A 17589-nucleotide genomic window follows, 5' to 3' on the forward strand; every position below is an offset into this window, starting at 1 on the left:
TTCTAAGCTCCAGTGTCTTGCATTGGACTTAGCCAGCTGCATTTTCCATCTCGGTTTTGAAGGCGGTGTCAGGTCCTCCACATCAATCTCCCTTTTGTAACTCTCTCTGTCCCCTCCCTCATTCCTTCTCTCCAGCACAGGCCTGACGGGCCGGCGGTGCCCAGAGAATAGCGTGCCGAAGCTTGCGTCACCTCTAGACACATCTAGGCACATCCACCAGACGCATCCCCTCCCTGGTCTGCCTGACCTGTTGCTTAGGGACACGTCCCACGGCCGGTCCTGACATCCGCCTGATCAGCCATCACTTCCTAGAGAACAAGGAGGAAGGCAGACACGGGAAATCATGCCACTGACGGCCGGGTGGCAATGAGTGGGTGACGCCGCATTGACGTCAAAGGCGGAGGAGACAAAGCCCCGGAGCAGCTCATTCCGGAGACGTCCCAGCACCGGCCCCCGGCCCTTCCTTTCTGTACACCCCAGAGCCTGGCTTTTCCTGGTGGAACCCTGGTGGCCCGACGTATTTTGAGGTCTTCAGACACACGGATGCTAGATGCCATGGAGAGTCAGGTGTTCAGCGTTCAGCAGATCCAACCCAACGTCATCTCCGTCCGCCTCTTCAAGCGGAAGGTGGGGGGCCTGGGGTTCCTGGTGAAGGAGCGGGTGAGCAAGCCCCCTGTGATCATCTCGGACCTGATTCGAGGTGGGGCCGCGGAGCAGAGCGGCCTCATCCAGGCCGGGGACATCATCCTTGCAGTTAACGGCCAGCCCCTGGTGGACCTGAGCTATGACAGCGCCCTGGAGGTGCTCAGGGGCATCGCCTCTGAGACGCACGTGGTCCTCATTCTGCGGGGCCCCGAGGGCTTCACCACTCACCTGGAGACCACCTTCACCGGGGACGGGACCCCCAGGACCATCCGGGTGACACGGCCCCTGGCCGCCCCCCCCATCGCTGTCGATCTGTCTCACCAGTCATCGGGCAGCAGAGAGCACACGCTGGCAGCGGACGGGGCCACGGGTGCTGGCAATGGGCCACGGCTCGCCCCAGATAGCGGGCTCGAGGCCGGTTCTGTCCCAGGTACCAACAGCCTGGCTCCCAGGCCCCCGGCCCAGGACCCCGCCAAGAAGAGCGTGGGAGTTGCCATCCAGGACAACCAGAAGAGTGATTTGCTCAAAGAGATAGAACCTGTACTGAGCCTTCTCAACAGCGGGAGCAAAGAGATCAATGGAGGGGGGCCTCCCAAGGCCCAGACGAAAGATGCGGAAGTCCAGGTGGACAGGTAAGCCCTACAGGTGTGTGTGTGTGGATGTGTGTGTGTGGATGTGTCGTACGCAACAAATGTGCGTTGCAACTCGATCTCTCAGCCCAGAAGCCCACCTGAGCCGTCTCAGACACCTGCAGATGCACATCTGCTCAGCCGCTCTTGCCTCTTTCTCTTAAAACCTCAACCGTAAGAGCAGAATGGGCATGGTAGCTGATGTCCTGTCTTCCAGCAACCCCTCACCGGGGGCATTTTTGCAATCTGCAATTCACGGGGCGGAAGATTGAGGCTCAGAGAGGAGGGGCCTTTCCCGAGTGGCCCAGTGAGCAGGAGGCGCGGGTCCGTAGCAGCCTCCGCCTAGGGCGAATGCCAAGGTCCTGGGAAGGGAGACAGGATGGGCTGAGGCCTGCGTAACCCTCAGCCTAAACCAGCTGTCACCTTGGGACAGCCGCTTGAGATTCCAGCTCCTTCTCTGGGGAGGATGGGCAGCTGGGCCAAGGGGTCAGAGAATAGTGGGTCTAGGCATAGAAGAGAGAGGCAAGTTTCCCTCTGCCCCCATTCTGGTCTCAGAATGCAGGTTAGCACTGACCCTACAGCCCCTACTTCTTATTCAACCCCTACTACAGAGGAGGCTCAGATGTGGGGCCACCCAGAAACCCAGGCCAAGATTCCCCCCCCAAGTCCCCTGAATGTCCAGATAGCACTTAGAGGCCCCCAAGATGTCCCTTAGGAGCCTGGATTAAAGCAACTCCCCCCAGGCCCCTGCACTGATTCATTTAACAAAGGTTCGTTGAAGACCTACTGTGTGCCAGACACTGCTCTGGGCACCGGGGGTGAAGCAATGAATGGAACACACCCACCACCTGACTTTGTGAGTATATGAAAGAGACAAGCCCCGTGACCTTGGGGGCCTTACGGTGTCATGGGGGAAGGGAAAGAATCAATGAGATAACGATGTTAACGTGAGTAAGCCATCAGTGATACGTGCTAAGGAGATAAATGGAGTGAGTTAAGGGGTCAGGAAGTGTTTCGGAGGGTGCCTTTTAGAAAGGGAGGCTGGGCAGGTCTCAAGGAAGCTGATATTGGACGACCCGGAGGAAGGGGAAGAAGGGCACCTCGAAGCTTTATGGAGGAGGGGAGTGCCAGGCAGAGGGAACGGCAGGTGCTAAGGTCCTGAGGTGGGAGTGTGCCTGATGTGGAGGAACTGCGTGGGGCCCAGTCTTCCTTCCTGATGGGTCAGCCCCCCAACCGCCCTTTTGGGGGGGCCTCGATCTGTGGCACCCCAACTCAGGCCACCGTTGCATCCTGGAGCTTTTCCAACTTCTCCCACCTGGGCAAAATTTAGGCTATTCAAGCAAGACCCCGAGCGGGAAGATGGGGTCTCAGGAGCCCCAGGGATCCCCTGCTGCCCTTTGAGCCCCTGTCCTCCAACCTGCCGCCCCTCTTCTGTGAGTCCCCAGGGAGCGGGGGGAGTTTGGAGTCTCCCCCATTCCTTGGGTCCCATCTCCACAGGCAATGGAGGGTCTTGGCCCCAGTACACAGGACATGGTGTGACCCTCTCGGGGAGGGTGAGTGGGTGGGGGGCCCCTAGTATCCTGACCTTCCTTCCCAGAGCTTGGGGCCGAGATCGGTCCTCGGGGCTGTCCGGGCTTACAGAGATCTGGGGCCCGGTTCCCCCAGGACTAGCATGGACTAGCATCCTAAAGCAACTGTAGAATCCAGAATGGGTCATTGGGCAGGTTTTCAAGGAGGCACCAGACGTGCCCCCCTTCCCCCCACCCCTGTCAAAATCTGAGCACAACCTCTTCCTCCGCATTCTCTATGTATATGCCTCCCCGCTGCTCCTCGACACCCCCTTCTCCCAGAAAGAGCAACAGGACCCTGAATGAGAGTGACAGTCCCCTCCTGGAGGCTGTATTTAATGCTCCGTACACTGGGTTCTGACTCTCAGCTGTGCACGAGGTGTGCCTGGGGTTGTGAGCGTCAGAATTCCCTGGGGCTTTATTTCAGCCCCGCCCCAGACCTGGGAGCCTGACTCTCCCTGTATGATATAGAGAAGTCCCCCGGAGGGTCCCTCTCATAATTGGGAGCTTGGCCCTCCCCCTCTGAGAAGCCAGTGGGACCCTCTCCCAGCTGGCAGTGCAGGATACAAAAGCCCGATGCAGGACACTAGGCTTGGGTGAGGTTGTCACATACGAAGGATTTAATAGGAGCCAGGCCTGAGTGGGGGGTCTTCAAACACCCGACTCCAAAAAGCAGCCTTTGTTTCCCTGAGGATGGGGGCACGGGGTCTCCTGTGGCCGACCTATTTTCCCAAATTGGGAGGCTGCCCCTCCGCGCTCAGCCTGCCCTCATCCATCACGGTCCTCCCTCCAGTGACCAAAAGGAGCAGAAAACCCTGCTTTGGAGGAGGTACAGTTTGGAAAGAAGTGGCCCCGGGCAAGGTCCGGGCTCCATGAACCCCACGAAGGTACACGGTTCTCAGGAGGAGTATTATCCAATAATAGCGCAGGGTCCCCTGGCTCAATGGCCCACACCTGTGCTGGACTCAAAGCCCCTCCCCCACTTTAATGAGTATTTTTAAATTTTTTTTAACATTGATTTATTTTGAGAGACAGAGTGCGAGCAGGGGAGGGGCAGAGAGAGAGGGAAACACAGAATCCAAAGCAGGTTCCAGGCTCTGAGCCATCAGCACAGAGCCCAACGCAGGGGGCTCAAACTCACGAACTGTTAGATCATGACCTGAGCCGGACGCTACCCGACTGAGCCACCTGGCAGCCCCTACAAATATTTTTAAATGCCCCCTTTATTAACCAGGAGCTAACAATGCCCAAACTATAAGATAAAGGAGACCAAGCATAAAAGTAATTTATAATAACAGAAGCTATAATTTCATCTATCAGGACTCCGCTGTTTGCCCCTAAACAGAGAATTGGTCTGCTCAGGACAGTGTCGAATACACATGGACCCAGGTGTGTTGTTTTGGCAGCTCTGATGCCACCAGCAGTGTCGCGGTGGTGTGATCTTCTGAAATGGTGACAGACTTCCAGTAAAATGATGTTCTGTCTTTACCCAATGGCTGCCTACATGGAAAACTGAGTATATGTTGAAGCCATTTTTATGTAAGACCGAATCGGGGTCCTGGCTCAGAAATGTAAGCTTGTGTTCCATCTTCGTTGATGTGCTAAGGTTGCCTGGCAGGTGCAACCCTTCTTCCTTGTGCGGGTTTGCCCCTGGGCCATCCCCAACTCCTCCTTTCGACCGTGATGCTGGGAGCCCTCACCATCGTGGGAACAACCAAAAGTGCCCTCAGAAATCACCAAACGGCCCCCCAGGGGGCGGAAACAAGTGCCTTGCTAACTGTCAGCATCCCAAGTCAGGAGATGGAAGCCCAGAGACAAAATGGGCTTCAGCGCCACTCTCAGGGCTTGGCCGGCCGGGGAGGATTCAAGTCCCTTGGAGCACATGGCTGCCTGGAAATGACTCCTCCTCCCAGTGGCTTCCCCATCCAGGCTGCTTTTTGGGGTGGGGGTGGGGGGTCAGAGCCGGCACCCGGAATCTGGATGCCCGGGGAAGCCAGCTGCCCGCCAGGCCCAGAGCCCCACATCCAGGTCACAGTCGGCAGGCCACGGCTTCCGGGGGCCGAGCAGAGGCTGGGGCTGTCCCTGGTTCTCAGCGGTGCCCTTGACTCTCCTGCTCTCTTGGCCTCATTTCTTTCCTTCCGTCTTTCCTCTTGGACGGAGACCTAGTCTCCTGTTTCCTCTAGCTCCTTGCCGTCACGGGGCATCCCTAGGCCTGATGTTTGGAAATGCTGGCCCTTAGCTGGGGAGAGAGGTGACGTTTAGCCTAGACACAGTCTCACCCTCGATTCTGGGGGCGAGGTGGGCCTGGCAGGTGGCGGCCGTGTAAGGAAAGGAAACCTGGGGGCTTCTGGGACCTTCGGCACTTGGGAGCGGTCACTTTAAAATCCCGCGTGTCACCGCATATCCAGGTTGTTCAGCTTGCTGCCCTGAAGGAGGGTTCTAAAGAGGCCAAGGTCCCTGGTCCAGCATCCATCTGGACCAGCCGGTCAGCCTCGCCCTGCGCTCTGATGGCTTCTCCTCCGCTGGCCGGGCACTCGGCTACTTACAGAGAACCCTCGGAGCTTGGGTGAATTCAGCCCCGCATCCTAAGTAGGTTGTGTGGTTTGCGCCCCCTTATAGACAAGGAAACTGAAGCTCAGAGAGGTGGGGCAATTCGCCCAGAGTCACACAGCCCTGGCCACAGAGTGCTGTCTTGGTTTTACCTAGAAATCTCACTGTGGGCGGCTACAGTTAGTGCGAAACTGGGCGAGAGGATGTGGCTAGAGGTACAGAAGTCAGTTTTGACCCTGGAGAATGAACTTAATTGGGGAAAGAAGGTCTGTTGTGACAAGCTTATGTTTTATGATCAATATACTAGTCGAGCTGTACTGAGCACTCCAGGTGGGCCTGGCCCCATGCTAAGGTCTTTACATCAATTAACCCATTTACTCCTCATAGCACCCCGTTTTCCCATTAAGCAAACCAAGGCTCAGAGAGGCACAGTCACCTGTGCCGGGACACAGAGCTAGCAAGTGACAAAGCCAGGACTCGACCCCCAAGCCCATGCTCTCGGCCTCCGCTAACATAAATTGCACTGCTGGCCACAGTGCACTTGACCACTAGCCATCAAGTTTCTCAGGACATGGGGTATTTTCTCAGCCCAGAAGGGAAACTAAAGCCCTGAGGTACCATCGACGCAAGGCAGCACCCCAGGAGAACTGACGGCAGGCCAGCCAGGGACCGCACCGATCTCAGGACTGTCCGCAACAGAGGGTCTCCTCCCTGGCTGCGCTGGACATGCCTTGTGGCTTTGAATCACTCTGCTGGCTTTGCCTCCAATGGCTGCCTTCACACTGAATCTCAGTGTAAGTTTCCATTCTCACCTGGACCGTTTGCACATAAGGGGCTTCCCCAGTCCATCCGTTCCTGGGGTGGGGAGAGATGTCTGGTTATAGAGTTATTACTCTTGCTTTGCCCTCTCTTCCGTCTGTGCCCCCTCCATCTTGTCAAGTGGCACCCAGCCCCTCATTCTGGGGAAGAGCTACAGAATAAGCCCACCCAGCCGCCCACTCCCCCCAAGAGTGTGTGCAAGGAAGGGGAGCTTCTTACTGTCTTTCGTTCAACAAATATTTACTGAGCATCTTCTCTGCCCCAGATACTGCCCTCGGAACTGGGGAGCCATTGATGAGCCTCTGCCGTTACGGAGTCATAGACAAGCAACAAATAATAGACAGACTCAGGCATTCGTGTTAGATAGTGACACATGCTCTAAGATAAATGACATAGTGGTTTGAAGAAATATGGCTTGGGGTTGGGTAAAAAAAAAAAAAAACCAAAACACTAGATCAGAGGGTCAGAGAAGGCCTCCCTGAAGAGGCAGCGTTTATACTGAGGCCAGAAGGTACGAACCATGTGAAATCTAGGGAAGGGCGTTCCTGGCAGAAGATACAGCGGGAGCAAAGGCCCTGAGGCAGGAACAGGGTTGAGATGTTCAAGGAATGGAAAGAAGGTCTGTAGGACGTGAGTGTAGTGAGTAGGAAGAGAGAGCTGGGCAGTGAGGTCACACACACACACACACACACACACACACACACAATCCCAGGCCATCCCTGACACCAGATACTCATTGTATCCATTTCTCCTCGCTGTGGTAACAAATGACCACAAACGTGGTGGCTTAAAACAACACATGTTTATTCTCTCACAGCTCTGGAGATCTTACATGTGGACGCTCTAGAGGCAAATCTGTTTCCTGATCTTTCCCAGCTTCTAGAGCTGCATTCCTTGCCTTTCTTGGCTGGTGGTCCCTTCCAAGCCAGCACACAGCATCTTGCTTCTGGAGTCATGTGTGGCCTTTGTCTCCCATGAGGAGTCTCCTGCCGCTTCCTTCTCATAAGGACACGTGTGACAGCACCCTTATGGCCATTACAGTTAACGGCCCATCCAGTCAATCCAAGATAACCCCCCCATTCCAAGATCCTTAACCCTGTAAAGGAGTAAAGTAAAGACCGTCTCTCCATGTAAGGTGACATGTGTGGGCTCCGGGGGTTAGGACTTGATGTCTTCGGGGGCGGTTTTCAGCCCCCCGCCCCCATCCAACAAGCCCTGTTGAGCAGTTCTGTGGCCAGGCTCCAGACTGGCCATGACTCTGAGGTCTCATTGGACTGAGTGACCTTCCTTCTAGTCCCCCCTTTGCCACTCATTAGCTACATCTTTTAGGAAAGCCCCTCGGCCTCTCTGGGCCTCAGTTTCCCCATGTGTAAGACCAGCATGTAGACCAGATGAGCCCGAAGATTCCTTCCAGAACTCCCATTCAGGTTCCTCCTAAAGGTCAATGGCAGGCACGCTCATCACGGGCCAAACCTCCCGTCAAGCCCCACCTGGAAAGTTTACTGCTCCACTCAACGTCTCCAGAGCATCATTCCAGGGAGAGGCACTCAGACATCCCTTGAGGCCAGGGGTTACACACTGGGGGTCGAGGGTCACACTCAGATCTCCCTCGAGTGTTATTGGGCCTGCAGAGTTCTCTGAAACAGCGATTTCGTGGCAAACTAGAGAAATCAAGAGGTTTCACCTTAAAACTGATTTCCAGCCTCTCAAAAAATAGTATCAGAAGAGCTATTAGCACCAAGTCTATACTGCAGGGAGACAGCCAGCCTTGGGGGCTGGGCAGGGGCTGGCGCGGGCTCTCCAGTTGCCCGGCATCCAAAACCAGCCAATCTGCTTAGCCCAGACGCTATCACCACTGGAGTTGGAGGCTCCTGCCCAGCGTTCATGATGTGCGCAATTACAGTCATGATTGTTGCTGAGCCCAGAGGCCCTCACCTCGCGTCTCAGCTGGAGAATTGCAGTAAAATTCCAGCTCTCGGGAGCATCCTGTTCCCTGTCACGACCTGCCCCCACTCCAGCGTGGAGAGCTCTAGAACAAAGCTTTGCAAAGACCCCAGATTTGCTTTCCATAGCCCCCAAGTCCTCCTACTTTAACTTAGCTCCCAGCACCCATGGCCAGGCAGAGGGTGGATGGTGAGAAAGGGGGTCAGGGAACAGTGTGGTGTCTGCGGAGATATGCAGGGGACCCAGCTGCTCCTTAGCGGCCTCCTGGCCTGGTCGGGCCAGAGCAGGTGGCCCCCACCTCCAGACTGTGCCCCGCACACAAGCCTGGCCCTCCTGCCCCTGGGTACTTGGCGTTGATTGGTGATCAGCCCAGTGCAGACTTCCTGTGGAGGTGAGCCCACCCCCCTGTGTGAGAATCCAAGGCTTGGCCTCCGGGAAGCCCCTGTTGGAAGGACCTGGCAAAGGTTCTCAGAAGGTCTAGAGATGCCAGACTGACTGTTGGCTTGGGTAGGATTGTCCAGCTAGCAAAGTGGAGGCCAAGGAGCTTAGGTTTAGTCCTTGCCAGAAAGCATAGAAAATGCTCGCCAAGTGGGAGATGGACCTCCGTGCTTGGTCTTAGGGGGGAAAGAAGAGACGGAGCTTGGGGAGATGTTGGCATTTCCGACCAGGAGGGAGCCTTGCTGGTCACGGCAAGAGTCAGGCCCAGAGCCCTCCCGGGAAGGTGGGTCTCCAAGGAGGTCTGTGAGCCACGTGGGGTGCTTTTGAAAATGCAGATTCCAGGGTTCCCCTAGACCCACTATGTCAGACCCTCCAAAGGGCAAGTTCAGGAGAGTTTTAACCGTTGATGCCAATGCACCCAGAAGTGAGAACCACCAAGCATGACCACATGATGGCTCTGGGGTTGCCAGTCCACCTGGAATGCAAGCCCACTGGACGATGGCCTTTCTAGGGGGCCAAGGACACTTGAAAGGAGATAGAAGCCACTTAGTGAAGACAGGCTCTTCAGTCCCATCTGGGAACAAGGGGTAACTGATCAATAAAGCCTCGTAGACGTCGAGATGGGCATAGAGCAAGGATGGGAAGGACTGAGAAGCATGAGTCGGGGTCCTTAGCCACACCCAAGCCAGTGCCTCTCAAGAAGGAGGAGGCCACTTGTGCGAGACTGAGAGTTGGGAAATACTGAAACGCACTTCTGGTTTTGCCCCTGGGTGAATGGAAACAGAATCGCCCAGCCTGCATGTTCCCTCTGATCCCATAGTAAAAATATTCTTCCCCTGCTCCTCGCTCAGGGCTCTTAAATAAGTGTGTGGTTCGCAAAACACTTCAAATGCATTATTTAAACAGAGGTGTGAAAGGCTTTTTAAAAAGGGGGGAAGGGCGACAGAGAAGCAGCTGTCCCTGAAGACGCACACAAGACAAGCACATGAGCCATTTCGGAGTTGCCTAGGTAATTGTTCTCTGCAATTCTTGCAAACTGGCCTCATTCAGCAAGAGATGTTGGATTACTTGCTCTTTAGCCTCTGGCTTAGAGTAACTAGTTTTTCCTGTCTCTGTTCAAAAAAAGGAAGAATCTGGGCCGAGCATCAAGCAGACCTAGTTTCAAACCCCAGCCCTTCTTTGTGCTTTCTCTGGGACCGCGGGAAACTTACACAACCTCTCCGGGCTCAGTGTTCGCATCTGTAAAATAGGGCTTTTGTTGTCTGTTGACATTAGAGGAAGTGAGTTCTGTGCAAGCACCTGGCATGTTACAGATGCTCAAACAATACTAACCTTCTCTCTTCGCCGCTGAATCCCCACTTATAGTCACGTGGTATCATGGGATCGGGAGTCTCAGAGCTGAGAGGGAGCAGAGTGACATTTCGAGCGGCTCTCTCAACAGACAATTTCTCTGTTTATCACCATGTAGGTAAACCATTGACTTGTGAAATGTCTGTAATCAAGAACCACTCCCCGTGTGTTTTGGTGACATTTTGAAGAGGGTAAAACAGAATGTTCCCTCTGACAACTGCAGACCTCTCCAACCAGAAGAGCCAAAGTGGCTCTGACGCAGGCCACCGGGATTTTTGGGATATGGCGAGGAGGGGAGGTCTGGCTGGCCCCAGGTGAGCAGCCACGGGGGCCACTCGGGGCCATGCACTCGGAGCTTCATCCCTGGCTTCCAATTGATCCCAAATGACTGTCAGCGCCAGACTAGGGGTTGGAGGGAAATTCTAGAACCAGGATTCTAAGTTCCCAAAGCTGGGAATGTAGAACAGAGGGCCAGGGGAGGGTCAGCTTCTATACCTGGAGCCCAAACCAAGACTGAGCCGCAGAGCAAGCCATGGTGCCCCAAGATGGAGAGCAGACAGATGCTACAGTCAGAGTAAAAGTGGACGGGCAAGTTCAAAAGGAGCCCGTTGCCAGGAAACCAGAGGACAGCGCTCAGAGGGAGGAAGAGGTGAGGCAGGGCTGGTCAGGAGGTCTGGATTCTGATGCCAAGCCAGTCCCATCTCAGCCATGACTTCTCTCCATCTTAGAGGGTGGCCAGGCTGTGGACCCTGGCTGAGATAGTCCCCTCCCGAGTCCAAGTTCAAGAGCAGAGAACGAGGAAAAGGTTTCAGTTAAGAAGTCAGCCTTTCGAGTCAGGAACCAGTCTGGGTTTGAATCCCAACTCCATCATCCCTGGCTGTGTGACTTAGGCCAGTGATTTAACCTCTCTGAGCCTCAGTCGCCTCGTCTTATGATGACTATGAGACTTATGATTATAGGAATGAAGATGCTAATGATGGTGATGATAATGATGCCGATGAATGGTAATAATGAGAGCTCCCACTTCAGAACTCATGTGAAGAGTGGGCTGAAAAACTATGACCTTGAGCATCTGAGCCTTTGCCTCACTTACACTATCTCTAAAATAGTGGTTAATACTCATAACCCAGCTCATAGAGTTGTCCAAGGGATTAAATTTAAACACTTGGAAAGTGCCTGACACATAAGGAGTGCTCAATAAACACTAGCTGTCGTTATTAATAGTGTCGTTATGTCTGTTCCCCTCATTTTCGGAATCATTTCTGTTTCTCTCGGGCTGGCCTCATTAGTCTTACTATCAGTGCTTATTCAGCACTGGGATAACTTATCACCCTGGACCCCAGGACTTGTTTTCTTCCCTGTCTCTCCTGACTCATTTGTCTTATCTGTGGGCATAAGTTGTCCAGGGGGTCTGCCCGGAGATGAGCCTTCTGTGTTCCTAGGTCTTCGAAATGGGGAGGGGGGGAAAAAGCCCCGTCAGGGCCACTCTGAAGCCAGTTCCACGAAGGCGGGTCCACGCCAAGCATCGGTGCCGACGCCAGCGAGCTCTGCACTTGACGGTGGGGCTGCCTTCCCACCTGGGCGTGGCGACAGCACAGAGCGGCGCGCCGGGCGCCCACAGCTTGCCGGCTCTACGTAGGGTCCCGTGGGTGACCCGTGGAGGTTCTGTCCACAGACTCGGAACTTTTAGAGCGGGGCAAGCAGCCTGTCATTCCCGATGTGTCGCCTTCCTCACCCCCCTGCTTTGCCTTTCAGAGGTCTGGACGGCAAGTCGCACAAACCACTGTCCCTCGGCGTGGAGAATGACCGAGTCCTCAGTGACCTGTGGGGGAAGGGCCACATGCCCGCCGTCCTCAACAACCCGTATTCAGAGAAGGAGCAGGTAAGTGGCTCTCACGTTCCGCCCGTGGCTTCCTGACCCTTCTCCGGGTTGAAGCTGAGGGGAGGGATGCCAGATGTCCGACCGCGTTGGGGTGGGAATGAACCACCATGGCTCAGGGGCGTTGAGGCAGGAGCCTGTATCCTGGGATATGGAGTTGGCCTTTGTTTGTTTTGTTTTGCTTGCGAACTTGCCATTCTTCAGACTTTAACTCTGTTTCCACCAGGAAAGGCAGGCACATGCCATTTGCACTCCAAATTTACAGGGTAGAGACACGTAGTAAAAAGGTTTCCTCTCCCCGAATCCCAGCCACGTGTTTCCCACCCCAGAGGCAAGCAACATTCATCATTTCTGTGGTCTTTTTGGTAAGACTTTATGCGTAGACTGACGAATACACGCACGTATTCTTTCCCCACACGTGAGAGCACATTATACACATTGCTTTGCACGTTGGTTTTTTTCACTGATCAGCATATCTTGGCGATGAGTCCCAATTAGCGGGCAAGGAGAGTCCTGGTTCTTTTTCGTGGCTGTATAATATTCCATTGGTGGCTCTGCCTCACTCACTGAGCCTGTCCTCCATAATGGACACTTGGGTCACTGCCACTATTTCGTGATGACATTCCATACATGCCTTGCTGTGGCACACAGGCAGGCTCTTCAATAGAGTAAATTCCTAGACGTGGAATTTCTGGGCCCCAGATTATACACATTCGTGTTCTGGGCAGACACTGAGAAACTGACCACCGTAAAGATTGTCCCAAATCTACCAGCCAAGCAGGAGAGTGGTGGGTTCCCCACGGCCCTGCCAGCCTAATATATTACCCATTTTTCGGTCCTTGCCAATTTGCTGAGATGTGCCTTGACAGCTGAGTCCATACTGTTTGTGAGCATGGATAGACCTGGCGAGACATCAGCAGTGCCTTCTTCTCACCTTGGGTAGCTAACGGACTGGGCTGATGCAACCCCATTAAAGCGTGTGAATCCCCCCCACCCCGCCAGCCTCTGCACTACGATGAGGTGCAGGTTGGAATGATGAATGGGAGGTCAGAATGGGGAGATGGCCCAGGTCGCTCAGCAGGCCATCTTCCTCTCTCCTCAAGCCCTGGACGCCACAGGGGAAATTGCCACGTTCTGCCTTCTGACGCGTGTATGTGATGGCACCCTTCACTCCTACCAGCTCACCTGAGCAGTGACCCCGAGCCTCTGTGCATCGCCTCACAGGGGAGGATGGGACATCCCAGAACCTCAGAGGGGATTGCTTCCCTCAGCTGCCGATAGCTGACCCAGAAGATAAGGATGTCAGGGGCCTGTGGTAGATCAGAACCCGCTCCCACTGGCTAGTTCCTCTTTCTCTTGCAGCGACCGACCTCTGAGTGCTTGGGGGCTGAGCGCCAGTGTAGATTTCTGCTGCACTGTCCTCAAAACTCAGGGCCACACCGTGAGCAGGAGGGGGCTACTTTTCATTCATGACTAAAAAACACATGAAGTTAGCATTTTTCTTTCTATTTTCTTTAACTGCAAATAAAGGGGTATCACCATAATTCACACCCTCCCAAGATGAATAAAAAGGACAGAATGAGGCGGCCCCAGGCTAGATGAAATGTGAGGTCCGCATTTCAATGTCCTAAGAGACCATTTGTATCCTAATCACAGCTTCTCTTAGAAACTGTGGACAAGCTGACCACCTTGAGCCTATGTTCTTTTTTTTTTTTTAATATTTTTTATTTATTTCTGAGAGAGAGAGACACACAGCATGAGCAGGGGAGGGTCAGAGAGAGAGGGAGACACAGAATCCGAAGACAGGCTCCAGGCTTTGAGCTGGCTGTCAGCACAGAGCCCAGCGTGGGGCTCGAACCCATGAACCGTGAGATAGTGACCTGAGCTAAAGTCGGCCGCTTAACCGACTGAGCCACCCAGGTGCCCCAACCTTGAGCCTACGTTCTGGTGGGACAATCATCTGCATGGACTGAGTAACAGCCGTCCCTCTAGACAGAGCTTGGACTCTCCAGTTTGCCCCAGCGCCCACTACTCCCTCTCACATCCCTCTCAGTAAGGCTATTGTCTGTGGTCACTTTTTATTTTTTATTTATTTTTTATTTTTTTTAAATATTTTTTTATTTATTTCTAGGAGAGAGAGAGAGAGAGACAGCGTGAGCAGGGGAGGGTCAGAGAGAGAGAGGGAGACACAGACTCTGAAACAGGCTCCAGGCTCTGAGCTGGCAGTCAGCACAGAGCCCGACGCGGGGCTCGAACTCACGAACTGCGAGATCATGACCTAAGCGAAAGTCGGACGCTTAACCAACTAAGCCACCCAGGCGCCCCTGTGGTCACTTTTTATAACATCAATGCCATTGATTCTCTTGGGACGAAAGGGAAATGTTTTCACAGCCATGACTTTGTGATAAGAGTCAGACCAAGAGATTTATAGGTTTCAGGAGATGTGAGAAAGATTTCGTGTTTCAGAACAACGAAGAATATTCTTATGTGCTTAATACACAGCCATCTTGAAAGGAGCCACCCTGCTTTGCTGACTTCCCTTCCCTTCCTTCCTGTCCCCTCCAGGCATCAGAGTTTCTAAGTGCTGGTTTGCAGTAACCCCCGAGATCCGACTTACAGAGACAAAGCAGAGGAAGCCTTGACCCCACTAGAAAGACCCTGAAAGTCACTGCCGAGATCTTAGCAACAGCAGGACGAGAGCCATCTCCTTTTATGCTGTCCACCTCTGTTAGACAGTGACAGCTTGAAAGTCATAACCTTGAACGCCAAGCCCGAGGAGTAGTGGGGTTCTCAGTGTTGGGAACGAGGCAAGAGTGATTAATACGACCACTGGCCCCCATTTTGGAGATTTGTGGTGAGATGATCAGGTGTCATAGGTCAGGCAGGTTGCATTATTTCCCAAATCCCATAAACTGGGGGGCTTACAGAAAACAGGTATTGATTCCTCACAGCTCCCGAGGCTGGGAACTCCCAAGATCAAGGTGCCGGCAACTCAGTGTCTGATGAGAGCCCATTCCTGGTTCATGGCAGGTGCCATCTTGCATGTCTACACATCTGGGGTCTCTTTTATAGGCTCAGTCCCATCCTTGGGGGCTCCACCCTCGTGATCTAGTCACCTCCCAATACCATCAACTTGGGGGTTTAGCTTTCAACATACGTATTTGGGCAGGGGGGCAGGGGACTCAAACATGGCGACTCCCTTGGCTTGGAGGAGAGAAGGTGCTGGGAAAGTTGGAAGAGACTGTATCTTCCTGTGGGTAAGACGGCCAGGCAGTTTTAGAATCAGGAGACTGGACGCATGGGATACAGAGCAGCAGGGCTTGGGATGTACATTCACTCCTTTATCGTCAGCAAATCCCCGGTGTTGTCTATGGCCCCGAAACCACTGGCCGGCGCAATCATCCCGGCCCAGTTGTCTGAGCCTCAGTGTTCAGATGCCTCTCAGAGATACGGCTGGAAGGGGGCAGGGATCCAAGCGCCTGGGTAAATTGGAATCCAGCCCCAGAGCTAAAGGAAACAGCCCCGTTACCTCCTGCTGGACGTCTCCATAGCCACAGTGTGGAGAAACGTTTCCAGGCTGAGCACATTAATAGAAAACGTGATGCTCTTCACCGTGTCCTAAAAGGCCGGCGTATATGCTTAGCCTCTTCTCTACCTGCTCAAAGCCCCTTTACCTGGAGCTCCTGAGATGGGCTTCCTTCCTCTCGGTTGTAACCCACATTGGCTGCTTTTTTAGGCGTCGGTGGGGGACAGCGTTGTTAATAACACAAAGAGAGACCCAGCCACTACCTGCTTTCGTGAGTCAGGAAGAGACAGCAGGAGGTGGAAGAGGAACTGGTCCACATTTCCCTGCCCCCGCCCCCCCCCCCGGGGACTGAGCAAAAGGCAACAGAGTCCAAGTGAAGCAGGGCGGATGCAGGCTAGACAAGAGAAAGAACTCTCTGACTCAGAAGACTCTTCGCTCCCTGAAGGAATAGTGAGGTCTGCCCCGTCCTTGATTCTCTCCTTTGTCCGAATTCAAGGAAAACCAGCCACCTTCTTTTAAATCGGTCTCAGGAGGCTGAGATGTTAATCTGTATCCAGTGGTTATTTCTCTTACTAATAGTTTGGTTCAACAGTGAGCATGGCCAGTGAGATCCAAGGTCCTGGTCATTACAACGCTGTGTGTGATTGTGATGCTCATCGTCAATTGTATCTGGCATGGGCTGGTAGATTAAAAAAACAGTTTACCTGTCACCACACATTCACCCAATGCCAGCCACGTGCACAGCCCTGGTGGAAGCAAAGATGAGTAAACATGGCCCTCCCTGCCCTTAGGACCTTCCCAGACAAATGTGGGGAGACAGACATGGGATACAGTGCAATTACTCTAAAATGCAAGGAGCACAAAACACCGTGGGAACATAAATACCTTGGCAGGTATGAGGTATCCCGACCTAAAGAAGGGACATTTGAACCGGGATTTGAGGATCATGTAGGAGTTAGCCTGGTAGAAAGTAGGGATGAGTAAACATGGCCCTCCCTGCCCTTAGGACCTTCCCAGACAAATGTGGGGAGACAGACATGGGATACAGTGCAATTAGTCTAAAATGCAAAGGAGCACAAAACACCGTGGGAGCATAAATACCTTGGCAGGTATCAGGTATCCCTACCTAAAGAAAGGACATTTGAACTGGGTTTTGAAGATCATGTAGGAGTTTGCCTGGTAGAAAGTAGGAAAAGGTGTTTTAGTAAAAGGCACAGCAGTGGCTCATATACTGCTTTTTTTTTTTCTTGCTAAGGATCATTATAGGACCTCTGAGGTTGTCTTTAGTGTTAATAGCACCGGGGACGCATGCTGGATTTTGACACCATTCTCAAGGTCCTGTACCTAATAAACCCCCCTCAGTGCAAATGCTGTCCTGGGTAAATGACTTGAGAAATTGCTAATTGGTCTTTTCTCCCTGCAAAACCCCAGGATTTGAATCAAGCCCTTCTCAGCTTCCCTTCTTATTTTTTTATTAAAAAAATTTTTTTAATGTTTATTTATTTTTGAGAGAGAGAGAAGGAGACACAGAATCCGAAGCAGGCTCCAGGCTCTGAGCTGTCAGCACAGAGCCCGACGCGGGGCTCAGACTCATGAACCGGAAGATCATGACCTGAGCCAAGGTCGAAGGCTTAACCAACTGAGCCACGCAGGTGCCCCTCCGTGCCCCTCAGCCTTCGTCTTATTAAGCAATTATTGCCTTACCCACCTGATTTGCTTTCCTAAGGGGGAAGAGGATGTCCGCCTTAAGGGCAGAATGTCTATTTTCAGATGCTAATTAAGCATCAGTCCAATCCTTAGTAGATGTGAGGGAGGGGTCTTGGGGCCCCTGGGAGATGGGATTTCCATTTGGGGTCCCCCCCCATCTTATTCAGCTGGCTGCCCGGCTCTCCAGCCTCTTGCTGACAAAGGTGATTAGGTAATCAGGTAGATGACTCTTCTATGACATCGTCCTGTCCACCGTCACTACCGCACCCAGAGCCTGGCACTTCCTCACCCCTGGGGGACCTGGGGCTGGCTGGCTGCTTTCAAAATGTCAGAATCTGTTGAGAAGCTTTTCTCTACTACGAGGTTCGTGTCAGCTTCATACGGTCTCTCTGGAGAGCCCCAAATTGAGAGGCTCAGTGTGGGTCCCCGGTCCTGGTACGATCAGAGGCGGTCAGGGCCCCTCTCTGCCCAGGCACATGGCCCAGCTGGCCGGCAGGTGCGAAAGGGGGCAGAGAGCCCCAGCCAGGCTGCCTT

General features: G+C 53.5%; 1 protein-coding gene across 1 annotated transcript in view; it reads left to right on the forward strand.

Moving 5' to 3' along the window:
• Nucleotides 1-326: 326 nt before the first annotated feature.
• Nucleotides 327-17589, forward strand: part of NOS1 (nitric oxide synthase 1) — an 83201-nt gene continuing 65938 nt past the window's right edge. The window contains exons 1-2 of the mRNA XM_077766030.1: nucleotides 327-1277; nucleotides 11699-11825. Of these exons, the coding sequence (XP_077622156.1) occupies nucleotides 544-1277; nucleotides 11699-11825 (861 nt within the window). The 5' untranslated portion in view covers nucleotides 327-543. The remainder of the gene's footprint in view (nucleotides 1278-11698; nucleotides 11826-17589) is intronic.

The sequence above is a fragment of the Crocuta crocuta genome, unplaced genomic scaffold (assembly GCF_008692635.1).
Source record: "Crocuta crocuta isolate KB4526 unplaced genomic scaffold, BGI_CrCroc_1.0 scaffold339, whole genome shotgun sequence".
In the NCBI taxonomy this organism is placed as follows: Eukaryota; Metazoa; Chordata; class Mammalia; order Carnivora; family Hyaenidae; genus Crocuta; species Crocuta crocuta.